At 29.3% G+C, this 17931-nt stretch overlaps 1 protein-coding gene across 1 annotated transcript in view; it reads right to left on the reverse strand.

The window, feature by feature from the left end:
* The window catches only part of LOC142318424 (dehydrogenase/reductase SDR family member 11-like), a 164788-nt gene that overhangs the window by 47924 nt on the left and 98933 nt on the right, over positions 1 to 17931 (reverse strand). Inside the window, exon 4 of the mRNA XM_075355010.1 lies at positions 9712 to 9835. Within this exon, the coding sequence (XP_075211125.1) occupies positions 9712 to 9835 (124 nt within the window). The remainder of the gene's footprint in view (positions 1 to 9711; positions 9836 to 17931) is intronic.

Genomic DNA, 17931 nt, shown 5'->3' on the forward strand with positions numbered 1-17931 from the left:
TAAAACGACTCAAAAACAACAAAGCGCTTGGAATTGATTTTTTTAACTTTTTATATTTTTGAATCAATGTTTCAAATTCTGTAGTAGAAATTTTCACCTAATTAAATCATATTTGCGATTTTAACCAAAGCGTTTTTCTTCGTTATTTATTTTTTACATTTGCCTATATTAGCTGTATAGGTTTAGTATCCGGCTAGTGCAGGTTTAACAAACACCATACCCTTGAATTTAAACATTTTATCAACGACGTATTAGTAACTAAATCTTAGTTTGAACATTTATAAACATTTTTATGAGTTTATACAAATTACGTTTTAAAGTACTTTATTTACTTGAGATTTTATTTTCTTTTAAACACAATTGTGGTATTACGGTTGACCGTGTGTTCATATTGTATATTATATATTATACTATAGAGCATTAAAAATCTGAACCCACCATGAATTTATTCTGTAGATTAAGTATAGCTAAAAATCTAAACCCACCATGAATTTATTCTGTAGATTAAGTATAGCATCTGTTGTATCAAATTACTTAGTTGATGTAATTAATTTGATTATAATTTCTTTCATTTTGTTTGACAAAATATTAGGTACAAGTTTGTTTTCAGCAGCAGTATGAATAATTATTAGTGGATATCCTTTTAAAACGGATTTGTGTAATACTATGTTACCATAATTAAGCCAAATATTTCAGATCATATTTAAGAAATGAACATAGGATTTATCTGTATAAACTATTAAAATTCGTTTAGATAAGTTAACCATATTATATATTTTCCATATTCTCATAGATAAAAAAAAATATATAATTAGAACGTTTTTTATGACATATTTAATTCTTTATTGTTTCTGATGCTTTTGACTTTATATTCATATACAAAGCTTTTATTATTATCTTCATTTTATTTTCAGCTAAGCATAAAAAAATTCCTGATTGAAATGTAGAGAGAAAAACACGAGAAAAATACACATTCTGACAAAACGTTTCTAGGATTTATTCTATCGGAAGGAAACTTTAGTGTCACGTACTGACGTTGTTTTTTTATGTTTTACATTGTGATTCTGTTTAATTTTTATGTTTATGTAAAAACCTGATAAAGATTGTTTAACTAAGCGGCTTTATACACATCACGTTTAAAAGTTAACCAAATCGCATATATATAATGGAATGTGAAATTTATATTTATGTTTAAAATTATTTTTAATTAAATCACGATTTTTACGTGACTTCCAAAAAAGAAATGTAATGTAATTTAGGGTGTATGTATGTTTGTTCCATCGTAGCTGCTCAATGACTGAACCGATTTTGATGTATGACCTCGTGTTGGAATCGTTCGTTACCAGGAGTATCATAGCCTATTCATATATATGTAATTATGTAGTAGTGGAGATTTGCCGGTTTCAGCAGAAACCCTAATTAATTGAATTAATGAACTTTTGAGTTAATGAACTGGTTTGAACAGAATCATTCAAATCAATCTCATGAATATTATTACAAAATAATAGAATTAAATTTTCGCTAACTAAACCAAAATAATATTAAATTCTGTTTAATAATAATGGGCTTCACGTGGGGACTGCGAATGAGGCTAGAGCGGTAAGGTGATGCGAGGCTAGACCGGTTACAAACGAGGTGTTTCTGGGTCGCTGTTTTGGGAGGTGCAATTGGGTACTCTTATATTATTTCTGCAAAAAATCGTCCGATTTCCAAAATTTCAACAAAATATTAACTAGTAAAATACAAAATCACGATGGCACTAAGCTGAAAGAACAAAAATTAACTGATATTCTCATAAATGAGCCTTATTTAAAGCTGCATAGCATACGAATGTACTGTTTACAAATGTACATCTGTTACTAGAAAATAATGTAAAACCATATTATGAAACAAAAATATATATCCATATAATTAGTGACGACAAAAAAGTCTAATTCAGCAAATTATAATAATAATTATATTAAATAATAATTATAATAATGATTGATCCTGTCCTTAACAGAAATTCTTACAAATACAAAACTCGTAATCACAAAAGATAAATCTGAATGATTATTCATAATAATTAGTTTCCTTCATTTAAATTAAAAAACGGAATAATAGTTTATTACATATAAAATTCTATACAAAATTCCACGTTTTGAATTAACATTTCCCTGCAGTTCTGATGTTAATTCAATAACATTAAAGTGACCAAAAGACGTCTGTAAGCGAAAGACAATTGTCGTTTTTACGATAATTGCTAAAGTTAATGTTTAAACAGTCCAGCAAGAATTTGACCAGAACTATTCATTTAAATAAGACCGGCAGTTATCCTTTCCAGCCTATCCAGTTTACTTAGTAATTATCCTATATCACAGAACAATGTCAGCAATTTTTTTTTGGTAGTAGTGTTTTTTTAATTTTTGATAAATTTAAAAAATGTAATTTTTTGGTTTATTTATCTCTTGTTTTTTCTTTTAATTTATGATATTTTATTAACAAAATCATTTTCTAACTCACCGGGTGTGTCTAATGGTAAACTCTACGTATTATATCAGCTAATTTCAAAGTCGAAGTTCTAAGGTTCAAATCCTAGTAAAAGTAGTTACGTACGGATTGCTAATTCGTGGTTACCAGTGTACTTTCTTGGTTGGTTTTCAATTAACCACACGTCTCAAGTATAGTCGACCTGAGTTTGTTCAAGGCTACAAATTTACCGGTGCAGTTACGTTGATAAGTCACTAATGATTTTAATTGTTGATGCGATGATAAATAGAAATATTAAAAAAAATCATTTTCTGTAGAATATATTTTCTATAATACTGAATTGTAAAAAAAAAATCTAAAATGAATATTTTTAGTTAAAAAAAAAAAAATTACATCAGCCTACATACCTTGAAGTACATACGTAAAAATCCTTCATCAGAGTATACGAAGTCTGTAAATAAAGTAATGAGACTAGTTCTTTTTTGGTAGCCAAATTGGTAACACTGTAAAGTTATTAGTAAAGATATGGTTATATAAACAGCTGATTTATATTAACTATTAATATTTTTAGACTATTGTTACCACATGGGACGTAAACAAACTTTTTATGATACGAGTTTTTGTGGGCGTTACAAAAATGAGTGATACTAATTATGAGCTTCGTTATGCAATCAAGTTTTATATTAAATTCGGTGAGACCGCTTCCGAAACTTTTCATAATTTAAAAGAACTATGGAGATGACGCTCTATTACGAGCCCAAGTTTTTAGATGGTTTAAAGCATTTTCAGATGGCCGGAAATCAGTTGCGGACGATCCACGCTCTGGAAGAACGTTAGCGTCAAAAGGTGACGACAATGTTGAGCAAATGTTGACTTGATACGGTATGACCGGCGATTAACTATCAGAATTATTGCAGAACAATTGAACTTAAACCGTACCACAATCCATCAAATTTTGACAGACGAATTGGACATAAAAGTTTGTGCAAAATCGGTCCCAAAAAACCTCACTGTTAAACAGAAAATCAACAGGGTGGATGTGTGCCGCGATCTTCTAGAAAAAATTGAAACTATCCTGATTTTCTAAAAAAATGTTATTACTTAGTGCTCTGACATTGCACCCTGTCACAGCACTCTCAATTAGTAGTTTTTGGCAAAGAAAAAAATTCCTGCTATTCCTCACTTATCTTACTCACCTGACTGACTAGAGTCCCTGCGACTTTTTCCTGTTCCCTACTTTATAAAAAAACACCTCAAAGAACACCATTTTGGATCATTAGAAAACATTAAAAAAAAAAAAAAATGTGACCGACCAACTGAAGGATATTCCGGTTTCTGAGTTACAACAACATTATTATGATGAGTGGGAAAACCGTTTGAAGCGTTGCGTTGCTTCCCAAGGGAACTATTTCGAAAGTGATAGAGTCCATTTATAATTGGATTGTAATAAAAAATTTTTCTGAATCAGTCTCATTACTTTATTTAAAAACCTCGTATAAACGTATTTCCGAATTTTTTTATATCTACTAGAACGATTTTTATGATAACTACAGTAAATAAATTTGGCATTTAGTAGCTTGTAAGCAAATTTGTCTTAATATTATTAAAAAAAAATTATGATAATAATAATAGAGTATAAAGAAAAAAAATTTATGAGAAAAGAAAAAAATTATTACAAATTAAAAATAATTTCTTAGTTATCCTTTTTCAAATTTCCTTATAATTTTATTAAAATAAATTTTTTACTCAGAAATAAATAATCATCATTAACTTGTTTGTAAAAAACATTTTAGTTGTTACAAATAAGTCACCATACCTTTCAGGACATGTTCTACTTGCAAAACCAATGAATAAAAATAACATAAACATAAGTTCAGTAACGCTTCGTTGACGAGTGTCGGCTGGCAAATAATTTGCCCTGATTTCTGCACGTTAAAATTATGCCAAACTGTATTCCTCGAATCTTGGTAATTTAATTACAACATAATATTTTATATAACAGTTTTATATAAAATTTTATCTGAAAAATGATAAACAATAGGTCTCAGAACTGTACTTTTAGTAGTCATTGAGGTATACAGTGTAAAATACAAAAGATTGAAATTGGAAAACACACTATTTTATGTTTGGCGTAAAATAATTTGGCTAAACGTATAAACATATAAGTTTTACTAAAAGTTATGGAATTTTTTTTCTTTAATTTAAATACAAAAAAAAATTTGATATGTTATGTTTTTAATATACTATGAATATCATACGTTTCTTTTGGTTTCTGTGGACTTTGTTCATATAATTTTACTCAGTATCAAATTCTGTAGTTTTGACAATTTTTTTTGCAGAAATAAATTCTATGGTCCGAAAAATTCATTAAATGCATAAATGAATTCATTCAATCGCACTGAAACGTTGCAGACAGTGAAAGGCGTGGGATTTAAGTGTTTGAATGTTAAAAGTAGCTGTAGTTATTGGTAAAAAACGGGGATTTAGTGGTATCATAAATTTGTTCCTTCTTTGATTAAACACTTACTTGAGATCGAACCAGCATTAATAGATTGTATACTAATTATAATGTTAATTATACTAATGTTGATAATGTTCATATAATTATTATATGAACATTATCAAATATTAGCAATTATTACCTTCTCTTATTTTAATTACTATCAATAATTCAAATGATATTATTTTATTGGTAGGATGATCTACTCATAAAAAAAAAATTAATTTAACCGCTTAAGTTAAATATTCATTTATTTGAAAAGCCTAGATATTTAATGTAATTTTGTTGAATCGGGGCAAGATGGCGGGACCCATGCGCAATATTGTATTTATACATCTCTCTCTTTAAATCACCAGGTAGGATGTATTATCAGTAAAAATTCAACAAAATATAGTCCGAAAAAAAAAAACAGATACCAATAAAATATATCTGATCCGGCTGGGCCATAAGCTATAAATTCCCCATATTTGAATGAAACCTTCCTCACTCTTCCTTGAAACATATAAAAAAAAAAAAACATTCTTGCTGTAGTCAAATCTATTTATAGTAAATTATCAATCAGCGACGATACTGGCTCAATTACTTCAGTTCATAATGTAAAGTAGGATTTTAAAACAAAATTCCGTAAATTCATTCACATCCGATGATATTAATATTTCAAATAAAATATTAACAATAGACAATAAAAGATCGATCTTGTTTGTTTCACGGTTATTATTATAATATCAGAAGAGTTTTGAATCGTTTCACTGAAGTAGAGCCAAATAATCGAAGCTAAAATGAATATTTCACAAATATTTAAACGAATAATATAGCTTGACATGTTTTAATAATCTTTTGAAAAAAATATTTCATGTACAGTAATTGTTTTATAATTTCTTATAAAAAAAACAAAATTATTTTTAACTATATTTAATTCTTCGTAAATTATTTTCTCTTTTTTTAAATATTAAAAAATTAACGTTTACAAATTAAAAGCTATAACATTTTTAACAGTTTTTATTCTTTGTACGTAGATAGAGATATGCATTACATCGGTTCATCAACGTTTCATTGGCTTAAACGCATAGGTTTTTGTAAACTCATCACAAGTTAGTAAATCCCCTCAATTTAGACGCGCGTATGTGTAGTTTCACATTTAATATAGCGTACGAACATTTTTCCATCAACGTTTTTATAAATCAGTATCTTGTTTCATGAAAAAAGAATATGATTTCCGTTTTAAATAAATTTTATTTGATAAAACTGTTCTGTTTTTTTTTTTTTTTAGTAGAATTTTTTTATAATAACACATTTAAATAGGTAAACATCTCTCCATCTAATTTTATTTAGAATGTAATCTTAAAATAATTTTAATTGTAGTTAAACATTTTTTGTTTCATATAATCAAATTATGATGACATTTTAACATTAATTTACTTTTAAACTACGGCTCAAAGTTATATTTTAAATTTTTTTTATGCATTTACTTACAGTCACAAAAACAATGAAAGGCATTAGCGACTTATCAGTGTAATGCCACTGTACAGGTAAATGTATATATAATCTTGAACAAGCTCAGGCTGACAATTCCTAAGACGTGTGGTTAATTGAAACACAACAACCAAAGAACACTGGTACCCACGATCTAGTACTCAAATCCAAATAAAAGCAACTACATTTATTAGTGTTTGTAAATGAGATCTTCAACCTCAAAATCAGCTGATTGTCAAAGACGAGTTTACCAGTAGACCAACCCGTTGGGATAATTTACTACAGGTTAAGTTTTATTTTCACCCGGAGTTCCCGGGTTTTTTCAGGCATGGCATTTTTCACACACGCTACAAATCATTCATCTCATCCTCTGCAGCAATACATAACAGTGGTCCCAGAGGTTAAACAAAAAAAAATAAATAAAAAATAAATTTAAATTACTTGTTTTTTTTTTTTTATTAATCTAATTTGAAGATGAAGCAAGATGAAATTGTTCAACATACAGGACTATTCATGTAAATAAAAAAGTAAATCATGTAAGAATAAATAAATAATAATAAATAAAAATCATGTAAAACATGTAAATAAAAACGTTTTTCATCGCATAAAAGTGTAAGTCAGTCATTATTGTTTTTATTATTACATGCAATGATTAAATTATTATCTCATTATATATATATATATATATATATATATATATATATATATAAATATAATGAGATAATATCTTAGATATTGCACTGGACCATTTCATCTATCTAATATATTTGGTATATATATATATATATATCTCCTATTATACAAAGAGGAACAATGTTTTTTGTTTGTTTGTGATAAAGAAAAGAACTACACGATCAATCGCAATCAAAGTTTTACCCATGTTTCTTGGCATAACTAAAACGGTTTTTAGATATATTTCATCTCGACAAAAAATATATGTATGTAGTAGTGGAGATTTATCGGTTGAAGCACAAACTTTAATGCATTGATTTAATAAACTTACAACTGTGAGTCTCTATCGCTGTATGAGCTGGGTTTGAACTGAATGATTCTAATCAATCGAATGAATAACATTACAAAAATAATAGAATTAAATTTATGTTAAATAAAATAATATTAATACATTTAACATTTTTTTGTCTAAACATAATGATCTTCCCGCTGGGACTATGTGTAAGGCTAAAGTTATGAGGTATGTGAGCAACTGGTTGGAAGTTAGACCAGTTATCAATATCGGCTGTTAGAAAACAAACGGAGCGGTGTTTGGGGATGTGCAATGGGGTGCTCTTATAATGATATTTCTTCAAACAATCGTTTGATTTAAAAAATTAAAACGAGGTATTTATTACAGGTTAAAGGCTAACTTTGCATGCATCGAGTACACTTTCGATCTAACAGTTCATGGTTATTCGGAAATGTACGTACACATAATTTTTCTTTGTTCGTTTATTATCGCATTACGCGAGAACCAACTGACCGATTACTTTTAAATATGCAGAATACATTCATATTATCCCAGGAAAGGATTAAAGCCATCGACTGAGGCTTCCTTGAAGGTTAAGATATTTAAAAAAATTAACTATTTCTTCGTCCCCGAGGAGGGTAAAGTTGTGAATTAAATGAAAAATTAGATTAATCCTTTTATTTCATTATTATATTTCTGCCATCATGGCAAAGAAATAAGTTATGAATTTTCCGTCGTCAAAGTTGTGTACTTAGATACAATAGTTGCTTTTATTCTATCTTTTGTGATTTTCTTTTTTAGGTTTCTATATAGCCCAAATACTTTAATTACTATTTATCAGTATTATTTTCATTATCATTAGGATAACGTACAATGAGGGGATCCAGGGGTTGTATCCCTTTGGATAGATGCGAATGGTGACTGAAGCTAGTAGCTCTGCATGTGTCCAGGGCGCCGGTACCCCTGGAAAATTAGGAATGGCGAGCGAAGCGAGTTCTTTTATAAAATTTAACTGTAATGTATAATCTACTGTTGTTATTATTATTTATATTATTACTATTATTATAAATCATTAATAAATAATTTATCAAATGAAATATAGAAAACTCGTTGACTAATTTTCCGAGTTAAAGTATCAAACAAAAACCTAAATAATTAAGATATTTGTAAAATATTATATACCGAACTTCAAAGTATATTGGAGGTGATATTTTACAAATTGTAATTACCAAATAATATCGTTTTTTAATTTTTGTAGATATACCAACTGGATGCAGTTTTCATTCGGATCTAAGTATAAATAATAAATATTTTGATTTTAAAAGTATAAGATATTTTTAATCATTATTAAATTCGGTATTTTTATTTTTTGGCAAATATTATTGAATCAAACTTAAATAAAACGACTCACTTTCTATAAAACAAAAAAAAAATATTATTCCATATTGTTTTGGTGTTATGATTCTGTTCTAACGACGTTATGATTGCGCTATTTTAACGACGCTTGTCCTGATATTGTTACGGAATTCTGTAGCTTCTTATGTAAATAGTATATTTAGCCTTTTTATGTTTTTCTTTTAAATATGATGTTTAGTTAAATAGTTTATTTTGTGTGTAAGTTTCATATCATATTATTTTATTGAGTTGTAGGGTTTTACGCTTTACGTGTAACATTTGCATCTTGCAGTTAATATATTTTTCCTGCTGTAGCTTCCAAGGAAGAAGAATATAGATACGTTTCCTCTTTTTATATTTAGAGTACTTACATATGTGTTCCTTGCGCTGTGATTGTATTTTTATGTAAGATCCTGCGCTTTGTATTCGCTCCGTAACAGATGCGATATCCTTAAATCTTTAGTGCAAAGTTCATTCGGTAGTCTTTTCATATAAAATTACCTTCTATCTTACTGGATTTACTCTACAAAGCCTTGAGTTTTATCTCATTCATAAAAAATATGTTTAAACAGTTCTTTGTATCGTTTATATGCCTACGGAATAACAAAACTACGTTGAAATATTATGCACTCTGGAATTCTTTCTAACACTTCAGCCGGTTTTATGATAAAGCCTACATAACATTTTTTTTTACACTCTGCTAGAAGCACTTAATTATCAAATAGTTCAGCTGTTTATTCCTCGGATTTCTCAAACAAAATCCCAGTAGTTGTTCGCCTTCAAATAAAAAAAAAGACAAATTAAAGGAAAAAATTCTTGAGTAGTTATTTCTTTCTTACAGAAAGGAAATTTACGTTTTACTTAGAATACGGATTAATAGTATATGTTATTATTTATTTTTTTAACTTACAGTCACTCTTATTCGCGATCTAGCTTCAATGAGTTCTGCTCTGAGTCCCTGGCCAAGTAATGCAGCTGCTTGTCTAGAAGCCCGAACTAAACTTTGTCCAGTAGATAGATCATTCGTGGTATTGCTGTAACATTAAAATTTAAACATTGTTATTTAATAATACTATAACATACAATATAATATATAATATTTAATAGAAGATATATTTATAATAATAACTTTAATAAAAACTAATTAAAACTAATAAAAACTAATTAAAATAAAACACTGACAATCAAGCATCTAATAGAAGAGTGTTCCATATATGAGGACCTCAGAAAGAGGTTCCGTCTTACAAATAATATTAGTGCTGATCTGGATAATGGAAATGAAGAAAAGATAGTTGCATTTTTACACGCCAGTGGACTTCTTAAAATTCTATAAAATGGAAGTTTAAAGCTGTGGTAAGAAATACTCTAAGCGGTAGTTCTATATATACATATAAGGGAGTCTCGAAGCGTGGCACGTATAGTGACGGGAGGTAGCCCTCTTGCCTAGGCTCACCTGCATTCAAGAGCAGTGAGTCGGGGTGTGTCCGATGATGGCATGGGAAACCCTCAAGGGTGGATTGAGGGCGCGAGGCTATGGGTGTACGCCGTGCATGCCTATGGCCTGATAGAAGAAGGATTCAACTGCCACGGCACTCTGGCACGACTGATATACTGCTCAACGGCGGTTCTGGTCGCCCCGAGGGTGCTTAAGCAAACTATAAATGAGACTTCGTAGAAGAAAGAAAGATATGGTATTGATTAGTTTAATTTTAATTTTAAGTTCATGGTCTTTTGAGAACCTATCTCAAATTTTAATATTGGGGCCCTTTACACCCCGTAAGTGTTTGTGATTGTCCTTGTCTTTCATGTTTTAATGTTTATTGTGAAGTTTGTGTTTTTAAATAAAATGTAAGGGCCCTTTACACCCTTACATATGACGATCCTGATGGAGATAATAATTTCTTTTAAAGAATGTGACGAGGGCTAATGACCTTAGCAGTCGATGCCCGTAAAAATTCAGTTAAAAAAAAAAAAAAAAAAAAAAAAAAAAACGAATTAACTCTTTTATCTCTGTTTAATTCTTCTGTTTTTTTTTTCCAAACGAAATTTTTTGAAAGTATAACTTTTTCAAAAGTAACAACAAAGAAATTTTTATGAAGTTCTAAAAGGTATTAAATATTTCCATACTTCTTATCCCTTAAAAAAAATGTACTTCTTAAAATTTTATGTTGGTATAAAACTAATCATTTAATTGTGTAATTAATACTCAAATTTTTCTGTTTCAGGTAAGCCGAAAGTGATTTTATCGTTCAATTTGATTGGTCAGTATAGTAATTATTTCATGATTTTTTTTCGTTTAATGTAAATGCTCTATTACATTTTTATTTTCTTTGTATTGTACACTGATGTTTTTATATTTAAAGCAAAAGTGGAATATTATTTTTTTTCATTTTTTAATAAATTGAGTTTATTGGCTAATCCTCTAATTGCATAATAATGTAATTATATATATATATATATATATATATATATATAAAGAATTTTAATATGTGACAATTCTCTGAATAAATTTTTTACTATTTAATATTTTCTTAAACAACATCGTAAAAAATAAAAATAAATCAAATTAACTTCGACTCTAATTAATTTTCGTTAATGATGTTCGTCCACATGAGAAGAGTACTCCACGTACCCTATCATGTAACGCTCTCTACCGAGTAATGTAGAAGTTCATTGAATAATAACCATAACTGTACCGTATTGACGAAAATAAAATACCCTCGCCTTTTCTTCTGTATCTACGGCCACATAGGTAGGGAAAAAATGACGATAAAAATATCTTCTAAGTTTTTCACATCTTCGTGCATCGAGTGCGTTATGATCAGGTATAAAATGTTAGCCAGAAGAAAGGCCAGCATTTTGTCAGTGTAACTGGTCCTTAATTGCAAGTAAAAAATCTCATAATGTATAATTTATCATCCAGAATTATATGAAATTTGATTTAGCATAAGAAAGATAAATTATGTATAATAATTTGCAAAAATTGATCGTTTATATATGTCCTAATTACGATATTTATTCTTGTTTATGTAAATTTGTCATTATAATTTTTATTTTTCGGAGAATATAGCTAAAATAGCTATATTAAAAGTCAAATTATGGTGATAATTTTAAAATGGAGTATTGGTTTTTTGAAAGCTTTTACCTTTTAGGGTCCGACTAGTTCAGATGTACAAAAAAAAAAAAAAATGTACCTACGTACATCGGTATTTATGTTGCACTGCCATTGACCGTATGTCTCAAGACTGACCGAAAATATTTTCTTAAAATTTTCCTAAATATTTCTATACATGGGGCATTAATATGATAATGGTTTTATCAAAGTTCGTCAAGGGAAAGATCGCGAAAAAACCGATTTCGATTTTTTCAGAAAAAAATTATTATAAGAGATTTTTTTTTATTCCCAAGTAAATAATCCAAAAAGTTTTTTTAATTTAAAAAAAAATTAACCTATTTATAAAATGTAAACATGTATCCTTTTGTTATTTTTCTTTATATCCCTTCAGTTTAAATATTATTCCTAACATTTTTGAAAGTTTATCTTTGTATATAGGGTAATAATGAAACTTTTTTTAATTATACACCCCGGATCTGAAAGGTAGAAAAGGTTTTTAAATATTTTAATTTTACTATTTTATACTGTATTTAAACGTTATGCATACTCTGCCAACTTTCTTAAATATATTTTAGTTTTAAAATAGGTACTTGTGTTTTTATTTTGTGTCGCAACAATTATGGCAAGTTTTTCTTCAGTTGATATTTAGTCTATATCTATTGATATTTAATTTGATATTTATTTAAGTAGTTGATAAACAGATATTTATACATTCATAAAACATTTATACTGAATATATACAAGACCTGTTTACTAATCTATACATACATAAACATACAAAATGAGGATCGCATTACTGATTTTTAGTTCATACAGCTTACTAAGTTCATTTTTGTCTTTAGATAAAAATATTCGGAGAATAGCTGTCCTACATGAGAGGGATTGTGAATATATTAATTATTGGCTTATTTCATATACGCTATACGTTAATTTAACTGCTTACGTACTTTTCCTTTTACGTATTTGACGCAATACGTAAAAGGAAATACGTAAAATCCACGCCCATGGTTGGCTCCGGTAGTCTTTCCATCGATTCCGCTATTTGTTGTACCTTTTTCTTGAAGTCCGCCGACGTCCAGGTCTTCCAGTTCTTGTCTGAACTGGATGTGTCTTGGTTGAGTTCTTCGTATGCGCTGTTTTCTCCACTTTTCCAGAAATTTTCAATATAGTCTCTTTTGTAGTCTTCTTCTGATACCTTTGTTAACCACCCTATACACTGTTGGTCTTTGTTGCCACAATATATACAATTGCAATTACGTTCTCCGTGTTCACAGTCACCGTGTATTAAGCAGTCTAATACGTCTTCGTTGATCATCTCTTCACTACTGATCGTCTGTGGATTTGTGTTTGGTATTTATACTGGTTGGAGGGGTGGAGTAGGAAAATAAGAGGATAAAAAGCTCGGATGTGGGATGTCATACTGTGTTTACGAGGGTACCTCCGAGGGGAATAGCATCTTATTTTCCGGATTCTTGTAATCCTTTATATTTTTGTTTATTGTCAGTAATCTATTAAAAGAAAATATATATATATTCCTATTCCTGTTTATTCCTCTTTCCTCCTTTTTTTGGTTTGATTGTAACTGTATTACAGTTGTGTCTAATAGGCACACAATCAAACCAAAAATTTGGTTTGATTTTATACTGTAAAAATTTGCAGTAGTATTTAACCCATTTTTTTTTTTTTAATTTTAGACTAAAATTCAAAAAATAAAAAAGTAATATTTTATGTCATATGCTACAATGATTCTTTTAGGTAGATTTCTTAAGAAAGTTACGTACGTATTGTAATGGGTACCATAATTCGATTTCCGGAAAATTTCGACATATTTTCGCATTTCACCCCCCCCAGACCCCAAAACCACCGTTAGTTCAAAATTTAATATATACTTTTACATATTTCATTTTCTTGTAGATAAGATAACTGTCAATCACTTTCAAATTGATACATAAAAAATAACGACCCAAAATCTCAGTCGAGTTCGTTAATGGCCAAATCGGACCACGGGAGTGGAAATGGTGGGGGGGGGGCTATTTCGAAAAAAAAACAAAATATCGCTATAACTTTGTTAAGTAAAATATGGAATTCGTTTAAAATTCCTACAATTATTTGGATAAGGGCCTAAAACTTATCTAAGTAAAGTTTGTTGATATCACCAACCATTGGGGTTGGAAAAAATGGGGTTTTGAAGAAAAAAAATCATACCTTCCTTAATAGGCACAATATCGAATCGATTTAAAGTGGTCGTTAGTCCTCTAAACATTACCTAAAACGTTTACCTGAAACAATTTTTGATATGCCAACCATTTGGGCAAGAGATGACGAAAATGTTGCTGAAATTGTAAGATGGGGCTTGTCGAATGCTAAATATGTGAAACTTTTTTCACATGCAACCATTGTCGTATTAAGTAAATTTTAAGTTTTTTTTTAACTTTAAGGTGGAAATATTTTTTATTCCCTACTTAGCATTGGTGAAATCTACCACCGCCTTCCGGCATGCCGAAAGGGATTTTCTTAAAGTCAATCTTGTTTTGTGTGTGCCCTAATAAATAAAAATCTACTGAACTGATTATGCGGAATATATCACAATTGATTAATATTTGTCCCGGGAATGTTTAAATGTTATTAGATCCATATATTTTTTAGCCTGGCATGAAATGTTTATTATGTATAGGAATGACTGTTCACTCAAATTTAGCAATAGCGAAGTATTGAGGGTTCCACTAGTGTTATATAATTTTTAGAAGCATTTGAATACAATACACATTAAGGTAGAAACCATAAATCTAATGTTTCATAATTAAAACTTTTACTAAGTTCAATTATGTCCAAAAAATATTTTTCTAAATGTTCAAAAGCATTTTAAAAATAAGAAAAGATATTGTTCCCACGTAACTGGATTTATAAGAATTTTAATAGTGAAAATTGGGATTTATGATCGGTAAATATATTTACCGCTGCGACGTATCTCATACGACAGTATCTCCTAAAATCAAATAGCCATTTTATTCCCTAAAAATCTCTTCTTATAAAAATTATCTATATTTAATTTTTACCAAAATACTATCAAACTGGAAACTAAAAAGTTGCTAATTTTATTTTGTTTTAATTAGCAATAAATTTTTATTATATTAGTTTAGTATAAGTTAGAATGACCTCTTTTGCTATCAAAACCCTGACAATAGGGTTACTACACAGTCCGTCCCACAGGAAAGGTGATTGATTTTGTTCTATAACAGCCTCCGCGGCGCGATTGTTAGCGTCTCGGCCCTTCATCCGGAGGTCCCGGGTTCGAATCCCGATCAGGCATGGCATTTTCACACACGCTACAAATCATTTCATCTTAGCCTCTGGAAGCAATGCCTAACGGTGGACCCGGATGTTAAATAAAAAAAAATAAAATGTAACTACTAATGCGATCTGTGAACGGATGCATGAATTATCTAGCGTGGTATTCCGACTGCCTTCCGTTTTAAATCTAACAGCGCTGGCATCACGGACTTTTCGTAATAACCAAAACTTTAACAGTATGTTTGACTTCGATAGTAAAAGGAGCAGTAAAGCAACGTGCAAACATTAAGATATGTTTTAAATTGGGTAAAAGTGTCACAGACACTTTTAAAATAATACAAACTGTTTATGGCAGTGAAACAATGAGTCGTAAAATCGTTTTTAAGTGATATGCAAAATTTCGTGATGATAGAGAGAGTACTGAATATGATCCACTTCTACAAGCATCATCGACGATTCGAGTAAAAGAAAATGTTCAAAAAGTGGCTGAAATTCTTCTAAATGATCGTTGTGCTTCTACTAGGTTAATTAAGATCACTGGAATTCCTAAAACAATTGTGCATCGCATTCTAACTGAAAATTTGAGCAAAAAGAAGATATGTTGTAGCTTTCTCTCCCAGTCACTCACTGACGATCAAAAAGATTGCAGAGTGGAACCCTGCAGAGACATGAAAAGATCGGCCGCTAGGGACCCGGACTTCATGTCTTGTATTGTAACAGGTGATGAAACATGGTGTTTACAGTATTTCGAGTGTTTTCATGGTTTCGACACGACTTCAGATATCCAGAGGGCTACGACCATGGTACTGCCGGAAATTTCAAAGGTGGTGTATCAGAATTGTTTCGAACAGTTTTTCCAAGCATTCTAGTTGTGTATTGATTCACAAGGAGCCTATTTTGAATAAAAAGGCATCTAAACTAAAAATAAACAACGCCTTGTATTTTATGTCACATGAGCCACCTTTCCTCTGAGATGGCCTGTGTATGCAGTTACAAAATAGGAAAACGTTTTCCCATCCTGGTCCACCAGCATCCCTCCACTACATCACATTAAAAATGCACTGGTTGTAAAATCCTGGAGCTTTCAATTTTTTTTAAATCTTAGATATTGCAATTATTCTTAATCTAATGAAATTTTGTGCCCTAGAGAATATTATGATTTCTGTTCTTATTTAACATAAAGTTCCTTAATTTTTTTTTCAGATAGTTCTGAATAAAATTGTAATTTTTCTAGTTTTGTCATTATGGAAGGTTAAAACTTTATTTAAAATATCTAAAGTGAATATATTACTGGATTTAAAAATGCTCATTTCCTAATAATTTAAATTTAAATTTATTAACTTCCTATAATTAAATAATTATTTGTATAATATGCAAATACTGAAACTAGATATCTACTCAATCGTATTATTTCATTGATATAGATATAAAGACATTGGCTTAAATACACCTTTTTGTAGGCCTACGCTGTAAAACAGAATACAATAGAATGAGGAAATAAATATTTATCGTTTTCCGTTTGCCTACATTCAAAAAGATTTTATGAGCCTCCGGTGTTTTCTTTTATTTAACTATTGAATCATTGGGCATGGCTTAAACGTTAACCGTGGGTGGAGGTCACGTAGTAACGGTTGTTTACATTCATGGCAGACATTATTAAATACTCCCATCTTCTCGTCTTGTGATTACTCCTCCCCTTTTATATTTATAAAGGTTTTAGAGAAGGGATGTAACGAGTGAGTTTATTTGTGATATGTGATTGGGGATACTAAATACCCTATCAACCGCTATGTTTTCATTACCTCATACCAAATGTTATTATCACTAATGACCTAACAGACCAGGTATTATCCCATTAACCGTGTAATACCATTATAATGTGTTTGATGTAATAAAGATATACTATAATTGTTAAATGGAAAATTTTATATTAAACGCAAATTAGAATATCTACTACCGAGTAGAAAAAGATATAAAGAATTTAGTTGTATTGACCAAAACGTTTATTTCTAATTATCGGTCATATCCTGATATTAAGAGAAAAAAAATTTATGTTAACATCACATGACTTCATTGTACGCCTATTAAATTACATATACACTTTGTTTTAAACTGAAAAGTATATAAAAATTTATTTCACTAATAACTTCTGATACGTTTAAATATATATATACATATATATATATATATATATATATATATATATATATATATATATATATATATTTTGTTTTTTTTATTGAATTATTATTTAACGTAAAAATATTTTACAATCACAGGTTAATTATTATTAATAAACCAATATGTTTAAATTAAAAAAGAAAAAAGCTAAAAAAAAACGAGCCTTCTTATAAAATCCAAATATTTCATTAATTAAAAGTTTATTTGGCTAAAACTCTGTAACCAATGAAAATAATTACCACTTATGATACAGCGCGGAAAAGCTACTAATGAGGGCTTATTACTGACGTTAAGAAAAAGTCCAAAATCTAAATGTTTTGGATTTTATGCTCTTTTTGGACACTTTTGTTTCAGTCGATGTAATCAAAAGGAGAGGTGCACAACTAGATTTTACAACAGTCCTAAATCCAAAATTTCAACATCAACAACAGCCGATATGAGAAATCTAAGTAGAATAGTTGGGATAAATGATATGATCTATCCGAAATGTTATTCTACGATCTTTACACAATCTAAAAATTGTGTAAAAGTATTAAACCGGTT

Source organism: Lycorma delicatula, chromosome 1 (assembly GCF_047948215.1).
Source record: "Lycorma delicatula isolate Av1 chromosome 1, ASM4794821v1, whole genome shotgun sequence".
Classification (NCBI taxonomy): Eukaryota; Metazoa; Arthropoda; class Insecta; order Hemiptera; family Fulgoridae; genus Lycorma; species Lycorma delicatula.